At 33.9% G+C, this 18467-nt stretch overlaps 1 protein-coding gene across 3 annotated transcripts; it reads right to left on the bottom strand.

Moving 5' to 3' along the window:
- Positions 1–458: 458 nt before the first annotated feature.
- LOC147070832 (mitochondrial disaggregase-like) lies at positions 459–17514 on the bottom strand. Of its 3 annotated transcripts, none has more exons than XM_085948787.1 (11): positions 17387–17514; positions 15160–15211; positions 14343–14542; positions 10017–10246; positions 9316–9430; positions 8861–9039; positions 6939–7100; positions 6059–6227; positions 4126–4319; positions 3691–3823; positions 459–2784 (listed from the first exon to the last, which is right to left on the bottom strand). In XM_085948787.1, exons 3-11 carry the CDS (start codon positions 14473–14475, stop codon positions 2660–2662), a joined length of 1440 nt encoding a protein of 479 aa, XP_085804913.1. In that variant the 5' UTR covers positions 14476–14542; positions 15160–15211; positions 17387–17514; the 3' UTR covers positions 459–2659. The 3 variants fall into 3 exon arrangements, with proteins under 3 accessions (XP_085804913.1, XP_085804914.1, XP_085804912.1); XM_085948788.1 differs by lacking the exon at positions 17387–17514 and adding an exon at positions 17221–17289; XM_085948786.1 differs by lacking the exon at positions 17387–17514 and adding an exon at positions 16922–17289.
- Positions 17515–18467: the final 953 nt, after the last annotated feature.

The raw sequence follows: 18467 nt of genomic DNA on the forward strand, positions 1-18467 counted from the left end.
CGAAACCTGTTTCAAAGTTACGCCGTGTTAATAATTTGAATCCAAAGAGAAACGAAGAAAATAGTATACGACCGTCACTATTATTTCTTTACAAATTACCAATCGTAAATTTAACACAGCGAAAACGGAACGGGAATAATACGGCATCACTCGACGAAGTGTATATTATAGTTGATAAGTGAAATTTTAATAATAAGTTAAAATTAGGTATAAGAGGATGAAAGTAGAGATTGTATGCTTGTGATAAAAAAAAAAAAATGTTAATAATAAAACGTGAGAGGCACCGCAAATCGGCGCGCCTTTGGAATCGGATGACATGAGACTTAACGCGATAACGCCGGGATCGGGCGCGTAAAACGAAACAACAATTTTTTTTTTTTTAAATAAAACGGGTTTCACTAAAAATAAAGTTAATTACACAGTTTTAAGTTTACTGATTCAGTAAATAAATATAATGAGAGGGTGGAATATTTCAATTTTTAATATCAATGTTATTTATACAGTCAATACAATGTTGCAAAATATTTATGGGTATTAGGGTAAAATATTAAATGTGATAGTAAGTACCATAAGTACAATGGGAAGATTTTATATAAAATTAGTAGCTATTTAATGTATGGGGTAGGAGTAATTAATAAAGTAAATTCGAATAAATTTAAAGTACAGGAAGTCTAATGAACGAATAAATTACTAAAGAAAGAAAAAGAATAAATACAGATGAAGACAATTTGGAAGCACAAAGGGAGCCACCTCTCGAAGTAAGCGCATCCAAAGGCAGCGTAGCCGAAAATTCATGATACCAAAGCTTGATGGTGTCGAGAGTGCGCACTCTCCTTTCTCGCGCAGGTTCATGGAGAGACTAGGGACGTGACGCCTGAAAGATATCGTGAAACAACAAGAGGTACCTCCGAAGTGTAACCATCTACAAAGAAAAAAAAGGGAAAAAGATACTTATTGTGAAAATCCATCCTAGTACCTGTGAGAAAGCCGTGCCGCCGTCAGCGAGCCTAGCCGTTGTACCGCTATACGATGCCTTGCCCGCAGTAATAGGAACAGATGGAGACACAGTATCTGTCCGTGAGGTGATACTCCAGAGACCAGCAGATGAGTGGAAAACTTTCCACAGAAGGATATCCGCTGCTCGAAACGAGCCTGGCTCAATAGTAACGCCACTACCACGCCCTGGTTGCAAAGGCAGACGACGCCAAACGAGGTACGCTCCTATTGCACCAGAAGAAGAAAAACGTAACACGAAATAATAATTCCGAACGAGGGCCAAACGTCTACGAATATAGCCCCTAGGAATACAAAAGAAAGATTGGAAAGCGCGAGAGTCAAAGACTGCAGCTTCGCGACCCCTCCGCTGACTAATAAAAACGAATAAAATAACAAGAAAACATTACGAAAACAAAATAAACGCACGACATTACAGGAGAAAAATAAAATAATAATAAATTATGACAAATGATAATAAGAAAGGAAAATAAATCAAACTCTGACTTATTCAGGAGCATTGCTTTGAGCAGGAAAATAGTAATTAAAATAAATATAGAAACAATACGTAAAGTTAGTTGTGTAGAGTTTTTTTTTTTTTTTTTTGTTAGAATAATTAGATTGTAGTTGAATTTTTTTATAAACTGTTATCATGCCATGTACTTAACGGATGAACAAGGAATTGGATGGGTGGCCGATGAGATCAGGGCGTACCTTTCGACTTTAATCCAGATGGGGCGAATTGATACACCCCTGTTACAGGCGGGCTTCTCCCGGTGTAAAATAATCATTTAGTAGCTATAAGTCGAAACGTAACCCTGACCTCTAGAAACGGCTTCATAAAACATCTAATCTGATTCCTTGCTCAACCACGTAAGTATTTTTTAATCATAAGTAAAGGCCTTCGTCCGGTGTGTGAAAATCGCATATTGGGCGGAGGTGTAATTAAGATAAATTTAATTTAATTTAAAAAGTATAAATGATGATGGATGAAAGAGATAATTTTAAGACTAAATATAAGTACTTATTCAAATCTAATAAATTTTGCCGGCAACGTTGAAGTCTCCACGCGCCTGCGCCGAGGTGGTCCTCGTGATTCGTCAAATCGTAAGGATCACGCGATAAAATTTGGCCAATCACGAGAGTCCTTTTTGCTGGACGGCGTAGGTACGAGGAATTAAAAAGAGAGAAAAAAAGAAGTGAGCGTCCTTTTTTCAACATGTACGGACCTGCGAAACTTATTGTTAAAACAAAATATGTAAACGTTTAAAGAAAATGTAAAATATAAACAATATCACGTTACGAGCACGAAGGACTGTGTTTTATTTACACTCCAATCGTTTATATCTTTTTTTTGTGAATCCGGGGTTCGATGGACACCTGAGCTAGCCGCTGGAACCCCGGGTATCTCAGTATGTTAATTATTTCCTCTTTTTAAGAGTTTTTTTCTTTTCACAAATAAAATATTGCTAAAATTATAGGAATGACAAAAATGCAATCTCTACACTAGATGAGAATTGGATGACTACAGAAAACAGATACAGACAGAATGGCGAAACTGTAAATGTATCAGCACCAAATAGCATATGAGTCTATATGACATGGTAGAGATGAGTCTTCAAATATTTGGTTTTATCACATGATTGTTTTCACTGCAAGCTTCGGATTAAGAGACAACGGTAAATGTTCTGTCACCCTTCCTCTTCACTTTGATGATTATTGCACCGTCTTCATTGCTTGTCACCATGACACTGGAACCTTTGCCTAACATTCCTTTCTCAGCCGCTAGAGCTAAAAGATTACAAAATATTATTATCGCAATTGTAATACCTAATTCACACTACTGGGAATTGGAAAATGATTCCCTCTTCGGCCCTTTTTAGTGTAAAATTTCCTGCAAGCATTCTCCCGACATTCGGTAATTTCCAGTTTGAATTCTGTTCCTGCAAGTCAAATGCTGACCAGTCCAGGCCAAAACGATGTAGGCCAATGCTCAGACATTTAACCTCCTTTTTTCGGAATGTTGCCAACTTACAGCCAAATTAACAGATAAGTAACTGACAGTAGGTAATCTTAATGGTGAAGTGTCACTGCGAAAATGCCATTATTATTATGTAACACATTCTACATCATCAAACGTGTATACATAATATATTTTCTTTTTAGCACTACAATAGACCATCAGACCCAATGACAGTAGTGTAGTGAAATAGTAGTGTAATTAGTAAAAGAAGTAATAGAACAATAATTCACATAAAGAATCACATAAATCTAGTGTGACCTCAACGGGAATCAAACTCAGAGCTGCCGGATGAAAGGCCAGTGCTTTATGCATTGGACTAATAATCTGATCTACTATAGTCATGATATCCATAAATTACCTACATATTCCATGTAATATTTTTCAAACTGTTTTGTTATTTTGGTTCCTACACAAAACACTGCCAAACTGTTTCCAATCGGTGTTGCAAGAACAAACATAATTATGTACCTATAATGTTTCTATCTAGTAGAAAAATCACAGTAATAACACACTTGCAAAATTAATGATCAATTTAAAATTTACCATAACATGGGGTGGAACTGTACCATAAAGTTGTTGAAAAATCTTTTAGAAGGGGGATACATAGCAATATTAATACAATAAATAAATTAGGTATTCCTAATTTAATATCAATAGGTAAATATAACTCGTACCAATCTTGTTAACAACTCGTCTCTCGACTTCATATTTAATCGAACGTGCACCGTAATAAACGTCATAGCCATCCGCCAAACATCCAAGAACTCCATTCTCCCATTTCAGATCTACTGAATGGCGAGACTTAGCCTGGAATAAAACATGTTAATATTGTACAATATAAATCATAAATAAAATTTATTATATTCGTATTAACTGTTAAAATGTGATATAGATTGCAGATGATATTTCAGTCGAATGGTAACACTAAATGATTGCTTACTTCTGTAGATTGTATACATAAATATGTAGATTGTTAAGATACAATTATTGAAATATTTAATTGCAGTTTATAATTCCAATTAATTCAATCATTGGTAGAATTATTCAAAACAGTTTTATTTCATTACATACTGACTGTCAATGAAACTGCAATCGTATTGGCTTTTTACCTTTTTCTCCCATAATTTCAGTTCCATGGTGACTAGCGTCAAAAGCTCCTGTCTGGAAAAGGGCAGAAAATAGACAATCTCATTTATCCGCCCCAAAAATTCATCTCGCCCAAAATGGTGCTTCAGAATTGGCCGCACAATATTGTCTTTGAAATTTCGAGACACAGCGATTTCTTCAATCTGATCTGAATCATCTATAACGAATTGAATATGCATTATATTTTAATAAGACTTACTGTACAAGGACCTAATTCTAAACAACGTAGTCAAAAGCCTTGCCCAGACCAAGATACATATTATGTCCGTGAACAAATTATACAAATGTCTGTAAACATCTAACTCAACCAATGGAGACTGCTCTAATACCACTTGCCATATTTAATGAATATGATAGATTAAAAATTCAAAATGTTGAGTTAATGACATGACATAAAAAATAAGTGTCAGCAACATTCAAATAAAAATACAAGGTACATAATATGAGTAAAGAAGTACATGGAAGCACACCGAGTGAACTAAGTAGACCTTATCTTAAAAATTTATAAAACAACATCCACCTAAACTCACTTCACCTAAGTGGAATATATCAACATCTGAAGCGATTTGATTGAAAACAATTATTCCCCTCCCAATTGGCAAGAATAATGGCATATTAGTTCTGCACCTTGGGAGATTGAATAACAGATCCTCCCGATTTCTAAGATATACCACAATAAAAATATCTTAGTGAGCTGTGCATACAAAATTTTATATTCTATTTAATGCTAAGATTTTTCAATCCCATTAAATAACGTTGGCCATATTGGGACATTACCCGGCATTGAAGTTTCATGTTTATTTAGACGGGTGACACGCGTCAATTATTATTTATATTTTTATAATGATTCATTGTGTCTAGGGATTGCAATACCGGTATTTCAAAACCGGTATCTCAGTATTTTTCGATACCGAAATACCGGTTTTAAAAATCAGACAATACCGATATATTCGTTATTGAAAGTGGAAACAAAATGTATTAACTAACATGAAGGGTTTAACAGGACTGTACATTATTGTCGGATTGCGCGATGTCTAGTTTACGTCCATTGTCATTATACATATAGGTACGTATAAAAAGTAGAATAAACTAATAAGACATTAGGTGGAATTATCAGGGGCACATACACATCTAAGATCACTTCATAATATAAATTTATTGAAATATCATTCGAAGAAGAAAGTGCCAATCATTCAACTACTAAATACATATTTATAAACATCAACATCTCTACCATATCTTACCAATTTTTAAAGGTTTACATATTATAATATGTACGTATTTAGATATTTTTCTATGAAATATTAATATATTTATTGGTAGATACTTCTATGTTTTTTATATATTTCACGAATACTGGTATTAACCTGATCCGTGCCACGGACGAATTAACTCGCCAAAGCATGTATGTCGCGTCAGGCCACGGACGAATATATTCACGGGTTCTTGTAAACGTCATAACCTCTGAATAAACATTCTGTGTATATTTTCTAAACAATATTTATCATTTTAGTGTGAAAATATTCACGATAAACTTGATAAACATGTTGTGTTGATAAGTTTTCACAAATATTTATCATTCCGTTCCTATTTCATATTTTTTAAAGGATTTATTTTATTCCAAAAATAGCTGGCCTACAAGTGTCCACCTAGTAAAAATTGGCTGGCAGTGATAAGGTTAATACCGGTATTCAAAGGAAATACCGGTATTGGTATTTTCATTCGGTATTGCAATCCCTAATCGTGTCTAATCGGTGTTATGTCGAGTACGAAACATTCTTTCAAATAATTTTTTTTTACAAAGAGCGAATTATTAATCTACATATCTTGAACTGGACTAGACGAACAAACATCTCTCAAATGGTCAAAGCTTGCAACTATGAAATTAATACCTACTATTATTTGTGCTTTCACTCTCGGCCATTTTGTTTTTACTAATTAATTCTGCCTCTTCCCTCAACTCTAGACCATACGTTGCTATTTCCTCGCTTGCCAAATTACTGGTCATCACAAAGATGGCGTTTTTACATTCAATAAGTTTTCCTTTTCCATCAGTCAGCCTGCCCTGTCAAAAAAAGATAATAATTTAAGTTATAAACCATAATACCAATAAAGTTTTGAAAGACTACAGTTGAAAATTCAGAAAAGTCAAATGAAGAAGATGACGACTAGTTGCAAATTGCTGCTTCAAGCCTCTTATTTAGTTACCCTCCAAACATCTAAAATGAAAAAACTGTTCTCTGTTGGTGAGAAGTTAATAAAGCCTTGCATCTAAGATGTTGCTCTGGAAGTTTGGGGAAATATCACCTTCCAACGACACCATTCAGGGAAGAGTTATTAATATGCTGGATCGATATCGAAGAGCAAGTTGTAGAGGGTATAAAGAAATCGAGATGCTTTGCGATTCAACTGACGTCAGTAACCATGCTATTCTACTTTACTTCATGAGGTATAGTAAAGCTGACTTTTTCGGCCATGTCAGTCATAAAAATCAGACAGAGACACCAAATGGAGCTGAATGCAGTGCTTCGTCTTTCCGAAGCAACGCTGAAGCCACGGATGCCTATCAAATATTATAGCAAAGAAGCAGCAACAGATTTCTAATAAATATTTTATATCTGCGTCAGCGGTCCGCAAAATGTTTCTCCCATTTTCAATGGTCCACAGGTGTAAAATGTTTTAGGAACAACTAAGGTTATCTAGGGACAACTGGTGAATTATTTATTACACGCTCATATACAAACTTCAAAGTGGAAAAGTAAAGCAAATTGCATACCTCATCAAATAGCTGCAGCAAGACAGTTAAAACATCCGGATGCGCCTTGTCCACCTCGTCAAACAATACGACGGCATCCTTCTGCTTAGATAGATGGCGGGTCAGTTGTCCCCCATCGTCATGACCGATATAACCTGGCGGGGCTCCAATAAGTTTGGCAACCTGAACACAAAGTTTACCGAAATTATTATTTGTCATAGGCAAGCAATAAATTGAAGACATCGACGGATCAAGCAACTGCGGTATATCTATAGTAACATCTATCAACAAAAAGTATGACTAATTAGCTCAGACGATAAAGTACTTGTTAATCGAACATCATATTAATCAGTCGATAACAAACCTTTTAATCAAGCAGTTCAAAAATTAACCTCTCAATTAACTAGTCGTTTCTTGCACATTCTAATTGTCCGAGAATGACATAAAACTATTGAATACTTAATTCACATAGATAACTAAATTAATATTACTTAAATATATAATATTATACCCTCAATATGTAATGTAATACAGTGTACAAGTGCATAAAATAAAACAACCATAAAAGCAGTTCTTTATGCTTTATGTGCTTGTTCTATATGAGGCGTCTATTTACAAAAAGCGACAAGTCCACAATTCAATATTTTCGGGAAACAACGTTTTTATGTTTCAAGCTTCAATTATTTGTTTTAACGTGAGATTTTTTCTCCGTTGTATTCTATGTCGAAATTAGAACCATAAGACAATTTGTTTCAGCCGATAAACTCTTAAATATAATAATTATAGGCAAAATAAAATTGGACGTAGCGCTATTTGTACTTCACTTTTTAATTTACTCCGCATAAGGCACATATTTCCGTGGCACTGTCATGAGTTCACCAGATGCTACGGCATGGGAGATGCCCTTTGCAATATTGAACGTTCCCTTATTGGTTGACTTAAACATGCGCGAAATCAACCAAGCTTTAAATAATATGAAACACGGACTTGGCGCTTTTTGTAATAAATCGAGACTTAAAATATTTTTTTTCTTAGGGTTATGTTGCGTTTTGGAATTTATAGATCAATACATATTGTGTATAATTATACAAAGAATACGTGCGTATTTTTTTCTCGATTTTGACCAAATGTAGACTTATCGCTTTTTGGAATTAGACACCTCATATATCGGATGACTTTGAATTTATTTTCTAGCATACATATTTATATATAGACACATAATCCGTTAACTCTAATTACATAAATTATCAACATACCAACTTTTGGCAGCAATCCTATGATATATAAACTGTCTCAAAGGCAGTGGCGGCTCGACGGCTTTCTATGTGATGGGGTTTAGCCATAAATTATTAAATATACATACCTACCTACTTCTTCATAATTATTATACATTATGCACCAAACAACTTATAAAAATATGTTTTTTTAATGGGAAATGTGTAATTTTTCAGAATAAATAATAAGATTATCTGAGTTGTTACTTAATCACACCTAAAAAGCGTGCTTAAAATACTTAATTAATAATAATTATTATTATAGACTTACCATTATCGGTTTTGAACAACGACATACAGCGAGCTTTTTTATTAACCTCGGGGTTATTTATATCGTTCCCGGTATGCGTATACTAACGTTAATGCATTCGCATCCTTTGTAGAATGAGATTTGTAATTTTAATCATGTAATGAAGTAGGTATATTATATGTAATAATGATAATATTGGATGTGTATTTTTGACATGATATTATGGATGTGGGGGTGGTTCTTATGAACCCTTAAGGTAGAGCCCCTGCTCAAAGGAGTATAAAAGAGATTTCTAAAGATACTGTTATAAAAAACCACAATGCAAATATTCCTTTTCGACCACTACACTGCGTCTTTCATGGTACAGTCAACATTCTATAACAGACAAGTAGTTTTTTTTTTTCAAAATTAATATTCACCTCATGTTTCTCTTGATACTCTGACATATCGAGTCGAATGAATCCTTGGGGATTATCCTTGTGAATATAGTTGGCAACTCGTTTGGCCAATTCAGTTTTGCCTATGCCTGAACTTCCCAGGAACAAGAATACCAGCGGATGCTCATCATCAGCCCACCCGTTTTCTTTTCGCCTGATCGCTGCAAGGATTATGCAATGTAGAAACAATATCTTACTTAAAGTAACGTCAATCGAATCGAACACTCCGGATACTTTTTATGATGATAGTATTCCCGCAATATAATTTCATTTCATATGGATAGCATAATAAATCGATTTGCGCCATTTATGGCAATTGCATTGTATTATGTTTACAAGATTCTCCTAATTATATTATTTTATGTCAACGTAAACAACATTAAATAATGATTTAGTATCAGAGTCTTCACCATTGTATAATAGACATGTCAACTAACCAGCGGAAACAACGTTAATGGCCCCCTGTTGGCCCACAATAAACTGCCGCAACCTTTGCTCCAATGGAAAACGTCTTCGTTCCTCGATTTGTTTCTCTTGATGAATTTTCTCCGACTGTAAATAACAAAAAAAAAATAAGACACTATCACTCCTTTACGTGAAGCTATATGGATACTATCAAATTGACTTTCCCTTTACTATGCTGACATACTGTAGTCTAAAAGTCAGAAAAGATCTATATTTGGCCATGTGCTTTTTACGACTTATACAGGGTGTAAATACAAACTCTTCTTTTCTTGGTTGTATTAACCTGTGACCCTGACAACTATCTTAGAGATAGGAAATATATCAGTTGTTTGTTTTTTTCATGGTGCAGAACTAACCTGCCAATAATGCTAAATGGACAAGCAATAACTAATAAATATTTAAATATTCCACCTACGTGAGTGAGTTTGGGTGGACGTTGTTTTGTAAACTCAATAGGATCTGCTAAGCTCAATGTCAATTCCATATACTATATAATTTTTGTATATACTATTTAAACGTTTTTCTTATACTTATCTTTGTTTTTTCATGTAATGTTGTAATCATCTTAAATTTGCAATTTGTAAAGTTCACATAGCACTTACATAAATAAATAAATTTGAATTAATTAATATAATAAGTCATTTAAATGGCCTCTATATATTTTTATAATAACCTTTTTTGTATACGTTTCTAGGAGAGATTTAGTGGCACTGCCTTCTGGTGCGTAATCGAGAGGTCTTCGGCCTACGTTATCCCGTAATGTTGGATTAGCACCAGCCTCTAATAACGTTTTAATGACATCCTTCGAATCAGCTAGCGCCGCATAATGGAGTGCTGTAAAGCCACTGTATGTAGCTCTGCCGTTCATTGACTCACAGAACTCATCCTCTCTCTTCATAAGAACTATAAACAAAACGAATTTACAATAATTAAATTCACTTTTCAATAATACTAACTGTCACCGAATAAAACAGAACAGCCAGTGGAAAAATATAACATTCACATTTGTCATTACTATTTATTAATTAAATACTTATAAAACTTCAGTTTATAAACAAGTCGGTTTTGTGGAATACAGCGGCAAACACATTTTGAAAATAGTCCATATACTGGATTATTTGTTAGGTTAACCCAGTGGTGGGCAAACTCATTTGTCAACAGAGCCAAATATTAACAATACAACGATTGAGATTTCTTTTGAGAGCCAAATTTCTTAATTTTAAATTATATAATAGTATGTAGGTAGGTACAATGTTTATTAACTTGATATCATACGTAATAAAGATCTTATTTATTTATAAAAAATTAATTGTAAGTATGGTACCATAAAATTAAATCATGACAATGACTGACAAACACTCAATATGAATAGTGGTCTTGCATGTCCTTGCATAGTTTGGGAAGTCAGGTTTGCATGTTGTTGTTTTTAATTTTAAGCACAATTCCAGGTTCTCATCAATAAGACAACTTCTCAATTTATTCTTGATTTTCTCTCTTAGAAATCTCTTTACTAACCGGAAAACTTGCAATAATAACATTGTTGGAAGATTGTCTTCAGTAATTACATACAGAACTTGATTTTTCTTGACTCTTCTAAAGTTTCTCAACTGCTTTCTTCCTTGCATCACCGACATGATATTTAGTGCTAAATGACGTGATAGGGCATGTTTAGTTGTAAAGTGTCTTTCCAAATTTGACCTCTTGTTATACGCCAATTTTTCCCGACAAATAATACAAGTCGGTGGGCCATTTAGGTTATGAATAAACGCGAAAGTCTCGGTCCATTCAACTTTAAATTCACGGTATTCGTCTTCCATTTTTCTTTGCTTCTTCTTTGTAGCCATGCTAAATAGGGCAGAGGGCATTTGTGGAAGAGCCGCACTCAAGGGGCCAAAGACCTGCATGTGGCTCGCGAGCCACACGTGGCTCTTTGGGTATTGGCGTGCGGCTCTTTTTTGCCAAACTCCCAATTCACAATTTTTACAAAAACTTTAGCAAAATTCACAATTTTTATTTTTTGCCATTGATATGTACACCTATTATATTATAATGACATTATCGCGAGCCTAATTATTCCTCCGTGATGCTTGATGCAAAAAGGTATCATTGTTTGTTTACTTTATGTCTCTTTTTTTGTAATGCAAAAGAGTCACGTACAACACATACAGTGCAAAATATTCCTAAATAATATAACATTTTTATAAACAAATAAAACAGAAAATATAAATAGAGTTTGAAAACACTATTAATGACTCTGATAATAATAATGCCCTTATTAGCATTGAATATTTTAGGACAGATATATTAAATATGAGGGAATATATCTTTATTATGCAGAGATTCCAAGAATTTAAAAATAGTAAACAAACCCTAGCATTTGTTTTAAATCAGCCCATTGCAAAAGTCGACATATTAAATTTTTCTCCATTTGATATTGACAAGAGCACTTTTGAAATACAGTTTTATTGGTGGATTTAACGAGAAAACAGTTATGGAGCTACAAATTTGTAGGTCTTGCCACCAAAATTGAAGATTTGGAGAGACAAAATGCAATTTAATTTTACAAATTAGAGAAACCAAATAAAAAAATATAATACGCCTGAAATAAAAACAAGTTACATACATACCAAACATACAGAAACTCTCAAAATGCAAGGTAGGTCATTGTTCACATTAGATTTAAGGAATATGTGAAAATTGTGTGTAATTCATATTCTATAAAAATTATATTTATAATTTCATCAATAAAAAACATATATTTATGTTAGTTTTATTCGGGAAATCTTATTCACTTAATAAATAAACAATTATAAAATGTAATTAATTCATTTAAGGGGGGACATGCTCGTCGAAGGTCAAAATTGAGTTTTTATTGTATATTCAAACCATGATCCTGGACACTCCTTAAACGTTGTAGATGATCTATTTATATAATTTTGAAGCCTTATTATCCTTTATAGTTATTTTAAACATTTGATGACTGCATGAAGTATTTTTGTTACATAAAATAGTATTCTTTTAAACCTCTCGCTCTAATGTTTTAGAATATAGTCATATTTCGGTACATAACTGTGCAGTGGTGTTAAAATTTTTTACATTTATTAATTTTTAAACGCATTTATAAAACCATTAGCATAATTTATTACGAGATAATTTTTGTAAAATATTCACGATAAAAAATTATATTGATAATCTCTGTGATCCCAAATTTGACAAGAATTAGGCATTTTATTATTCAAAAAATCGGCAAGATTAACACATTTCAAGATGATTCTAAAGATATTCATTATAAGCTATGTCTTTGACTATTCAAGTGTGATAAACATCTTATGAATAATGATTGCTTTATAATAATTATTGACCTATGAATAAGGTAGTGTTTTTTTGAAATACGCCATTTCTTTTGTCATTCCCTAGTAGTTAAGCTACAGCATACGGCCGTAGCCATAAAATTACAAACTATAATTGAAGTAGGGAGTAAAATGATATTGACGCGCGTGTTTGAACATGTACCGTTTAAAAAAAAATAAAAAAAAATTCGGTTAGGTACATGTTCAAACACGCGCGTTAACATAATTTTACTCCCTACTTTAATTATAGTTTGTCATTTTATGGCTACGGCCGTATGTTGTAGCTTAACCACTAGGGAATGACAAAAGAAATGGCGTATTTCAAAAAAACACTACCTTCTTCTTAGGTCAATAATTATTATAAAGCAATAATTATTCATAAGATTTTTATCACACTTGAATGGTCAAAGACATAGCTTATAATAAATATCTTTAAAATCATCTTCAAATGTGTTAATCTTGCCGATTTTTTGAATAATAAAATGCCTAATTCTTGTCAAATTTGGGATCACAGAGATTATCAAATTAATTTTTTATCGTGAATATTTTACAAAAATTATCTCGTAATAAATTATACTAATGGTTTTATAAATGCGTTTAAAAATTAATAAATGTAAAAAATCTTAACACCACTGCACAGTTCTGTACCGAAATATGACTATATTCTAAAACATTAGAGCGAGAGGTTTAAAAGAATACTATTTTATGTAACAAAAATACTTCATGCAGTCATCAAATGTTTAAAATAACTATAAAGGATAATAAGGCTTCAAAATTATATAAATAGATTATCTACAACGTTTAAGGAGTGTCCAGGATCATGGTTTGAAAATACAATAAAAACTCAATTTTGACCTTCGACGAGCATGTCCCCCCTTAAATGAATTATATAAATATATACGTATGGCTCTCGAAAAAAATTTTAACCGTCATGCTACTCATATTTGGCTCTTTTGGTTCAAGAGTTTGCCGACCCCTGAGTTAGCCTAACCAAATCTAACCTAAACTAACCCAAACCAACAAATAATCCAGTATATAGGGTACTTTCAAAATGTGGCAACACCAAGTCGGGTCCCGTTTAATTGAGGCTTTCCAGCGATTAGAAATGCAGAGATTATATAATTTGATTTTTTTTACGGCGTATTGAAAACCTGTGTTATTAAAAATCTATACAACATATTATAGATATATTCAATATTGAATTAACTATTTTTTTTATTCAACGAATAATTCACAAGATTTTGAGTGAATCGATGTCTCCGCTGAATCTTATGGGTACATTGGTAAGACAGTGTTCAGACACATCAGTCCTCGGCAATTGACGTAGTCACGAAGAGACGCTTTACATGGCCTGGACATGACGTGTTCCAGAGAGTAACAGGGTGAAGTAAGTAATATATTTTTGAGGAACTTTTTGTTTTGACCGCAATACTAAAGATTTTTTAGAAAATTATTCGGTTGTCTTTTGAATGATGTAATTTTTATTCACAGAAAAATAGTAGAAGTGTAATATTGACCAACTGAAACACTCATAACATTTATTGCAGAGTATGGCTCTGTAATAAGATTATGAAGCTTTTGTGAGAAAGTGGTACTATATTAGGCAGCCTTACGAATCAAAAAGATGAAATGAGGAATGTAATAATTACCATCCAACGGATGAAGGTCTAGTTGCTTCGCAGTTGTCTTAGGATTATGATACAAGTCTTGCAGATCTGGTTTCGCACCGAGCTGTAGTAAGGCAGCCACCGCATCCGAGTGGCCATTGGCGGCGGCTACCATCAGCGGAGTCCATCCCAACGGATGCCTCGAGTCGGGATTTATTTTACCATCTCCGGTCCCACAAATTCTGAAATAGATTTATTGAAATACTTAATTATAGGTGATTTTGACGTGAAGTAAGATTGTGTTTATGCTGTAACCAAGGAGATACATAAACGAAGCAATGTTAAAGTATGTATCCTTAAAGTCGTGGAAATATTAAAAATATCATAACTGTGACCATATCCGGTTTGTCGAATAGACCAAATGTCAAATGTTCAGGAGACGAAACACAAATTTCATTATCCTGTATTAAAATACATGGAGGTATTTAAATTGTTATTTTTACAGCATAATAATGCTGTATTCATTACAATGTAATTTAATAGAAGGATAGTTCTGGTCCGTTTAGATACAAAAAATCATTCTGTATTGGTTGATTTCGACAAAAACGGATATTCGACAAACCAATCGTGTAGCGACGAATTGCTAAGGGCAGTGTAATGTTCTACGCCAGTGTTTCCCAACTAATATTCCGCGGAACCCTAAGGACTATAATGTAATCGAAAACATCGAGGAATACACACTACATACATCGCGCGGTTACATACATTTAAATAATGATGTACACGTAATAAAATAGCGTCGCAGGCGACTTTTTTTACTATTCTTGGTAGGTAATATATGAATCATAGCCAAACTAACCTTGTAATCTCCTGTACATTCCCAAATTGTGCGGCACGAAATAATCTTTTATCTAAAACAAAAATTACATTTAAGTAAGTTTATAGTAGATTTTATTTCCGGTTTAAGAGTATTAGGGGTACCTACTATGATCACTTTAGTTTTAGTAGGTACTTCCATGGTCTTCATGTAATTCATCAAAAAAGTTAATTTAGAACTATTACAGTGCTCGAAATAACTGGAGCGCACTGGAACACTGTTCCGTAAAATTGGAAAAATTATCGCTCCGTCTCGTAAAAAAAATAATTTGACTGTCTGAGCTAGATAGGCCATATAACAAAAAATCTAATACACATAAAATTTGATAATCATGTTAATATCTTCAGAAAAATTGTTCGAGCTCTCCATTTCGAGCGCTGAGCTATTATCTTTTAGGAAACTGCATTTCGTACAATCATTAAAGACAGACCTAGGTCTCAGTAATGCTTTAAGTGGCTTTGTTCAATAGCCAATCCAAGAGCCAATAATAAAATACAATGATATAGAAAGGGAAAAGGATGAGACAGTACTTAATAGTCATACATTTTACATGAACATTAGAGTAAATTATGGGGTCTCCTCTAAATTTCTATCTCAATGGCTACATAATAATTGTATCTAAGAAATGAATTTCATTATTAATAATGAAGTAGATTGTAGCAGATGGAGTAAGGTTATGAATTGGGACAACATAAATATAGACCCCTTCAAACCAACCCACCCAACACCGTATCACGAGTCCCTAAGTTTGATGTGAAGCATCAGCAGTTTTTTTTGCCTGGGAATGTCTCAGGTACAGATACCTACTACACACATACAGACTAAGGTCGCCACGCACTCAAGTGTGGGTTGAATGATTTTACTGTGACTCATTCTAATTCTCACAACAGTATTTGAAAATGGAGTTCATAATATTAGCCAATCACAACTTAGCTTACAGATTGACTAAAGCCTCAATTACATTGAGCTTCTTTACGAGCTGTTTATTGGCGAATTTACAATCTGCCTGTAAAGTCGCCCAGTGTAATCATCGAATAAGCTAATAAGCAGGTTGTAAACACTCTACCGAGAAAAGTTGAAAGCCGGTCAACTTTACACGCTAGACGCCGGCGTGTGGGCCTACTGCGTCTGCGCAGTAGAGCGCAGTACCAACCTCCTGGTAAAAAAACCAACTACGTTCCGTCAAAATAGTCGCTGGCTTGTGGCTTCTCAGCGAATGGAAAGTTTTGTGCGTAATCATCAAATCGCAGTAGCTGAATCGCCCGCTTTTAAATTCGCCAATAAACAGCTCGTAAAGAAGCTCAATGTAATTGAGGCTTAAGAGGCCATCCATAGACTGAAACCGTATGCAGTTTAGAACCGTGTGCCATACTAAACTTATGATTTCGAATTTGATTATTGAAAATAATATTTTGAAATTATGATGAAATAAGTAATATTAATTCGTAATATTATGAAATTGCAGATCCGCTATCTAATAACAGTACGAAATCATATTATATGTAGTACCGACTGATTGTATGTAAAAAATGAATATTTATAATATTATAATATTGAGATCTGGGAATCTGATGACAGCCACATACCTATTAAAAATTGTGTATTTTGAACGGGACCGAACTTCGAATCGAGCCAAAGTAGCGAATAGAATGTATATTAAAAATTCACTGACCACTTGGTTCAATTTGATGTTCAAGTCTGGCATAAATTAGGCTTTATTTCCTTCTAATTATTATGAGATTACCATTTATATTTGATTGAGATCCAGTCAAGATGAGGCAAAAACCTCCAGCAGAAATATAGCAGAGCCTCTTGAATGTTCCATATTTGAAATAATTGTGATGCCAATATTCCTTCAAAATATTTAAAACGGTAAAAGTCGGTGTCAAAAATGGCAATATTGATGCGTTTTTGACGTGGCTATTGCAAATAATTGATTTGGGAACACTAGTGCCCGTAACAATTTTGGGAACTCGTGATAAAATACGCCTTAAACTCCACATTTTATTAGTTTCATGTATTATAGTCGATATGATAACAAACCCCGAGTTTATTTTCACACTACAAGGGAACTTTTTAGCTTTTAGTCTGAAGTCTGACACCATCTGATCTGACACTGACAGATGAAGATAACCTACAAATTAGTGTGGCCATCTTTTTCTATTCTGATTATAGTACAAATTTGTAAAAATATTAATTTTTTTCCTACCTTTTCTTTTAACTGAGACCTTGTGAGGTCTGAGAAGCAGACCTCGGTTTCCTGACTATTATTTCTAGGGTTGGGTCTTGTGAGTACATTAATGCTCTTTCCCGCATCTAATCTGGCTAAGTATCAGTGTTGCCATATTTTTCTATGCTGATTATAGTACAAAGGCGTAAAAATTATAGTTTTTCTGAAAAATATATAGTACAGGAACATTTTTCGTCTTGAATCCTTTTAAATTATAGTATTTTGGTATATTTGGCGTAAAATTATAGTATTTTACATTTTTCGCGGAATCAAAATTATAGTTTTGTACTATAATTATAGTACGGTTGGCATCACTGCTAAGTATTGAGCTGTTGAATTTACATTTACCTACCTTCGCTTTTCAAACAAGTCATTCGAGGGAAAACAGTTAAGAAAAACCCTCTTCCGAATATTGTCCTCATGGGTCCAACAAACATAAAGTTCATCCTTTAGCGGGATGTTCGGCTTGAGATTATGATCTTGTGTGGATCATTATATAACATTAAAGATGTTGCCCAGTCCCTAGGAGGTAGGTATACCCCGTTTTCTGTTTTCTACAAGTTTAGTTCTCACTTGGGCTTTGAGCCCGAGTCTCATTCTGATGTACATTCTAAAGCTACCTAGTTTAACTCTTAGGGCTTCCAAACATTCTTTTACCTCTACCGTTAGAACCTGGAAGGGATCCGGCGGGGTCAGAGTACCTACTGCCGGCCGCATCCGCTGTGGAATAGGTACCTGTAATTGAGTGAGGAGGGGGTGGATCATCAGGATTTGGAGAGTCAGGGGGCATCATCTTATGACGGAGCCTAGCTTCCTTGCGCTTGTGCTTAAAATTTTGAATTTTGTTGGCAAATAGTGTAGGTTTCTTATGAGGCCCTTCTGTCAGTCTATTCAAGAAGGTCTCTCTGTATTTAGTTATGGTTTCGGCAATGTCAATTCCATCGTGTTTTGCATTGATGTGTTTGATGCTATGGTGAGGCTTGAGTTCGTAGACAATTCAAAGGCATCTGTTCTCTATTGTTTGCAGCATCTTTAAATTGGATTTGGTGTCGTCAGTAGT

Source organism: Rhyacophila brunnea, unplaced genomic scaffold (assembly GCF_057557595.1).
Source record: "Rhyacophila brunnea isolate RB1 unplaced genomic scaffold, BYU_Rbru_1.0 scaffold_21, whole genome shotgun sequence".
Lineage (NCBI taxonomy): Eukaryota > Metazoa > Arthropoda > Insecta > Trichoptera > Rhyacophilidae > Rhyacophila > Rhyacophila brunnea.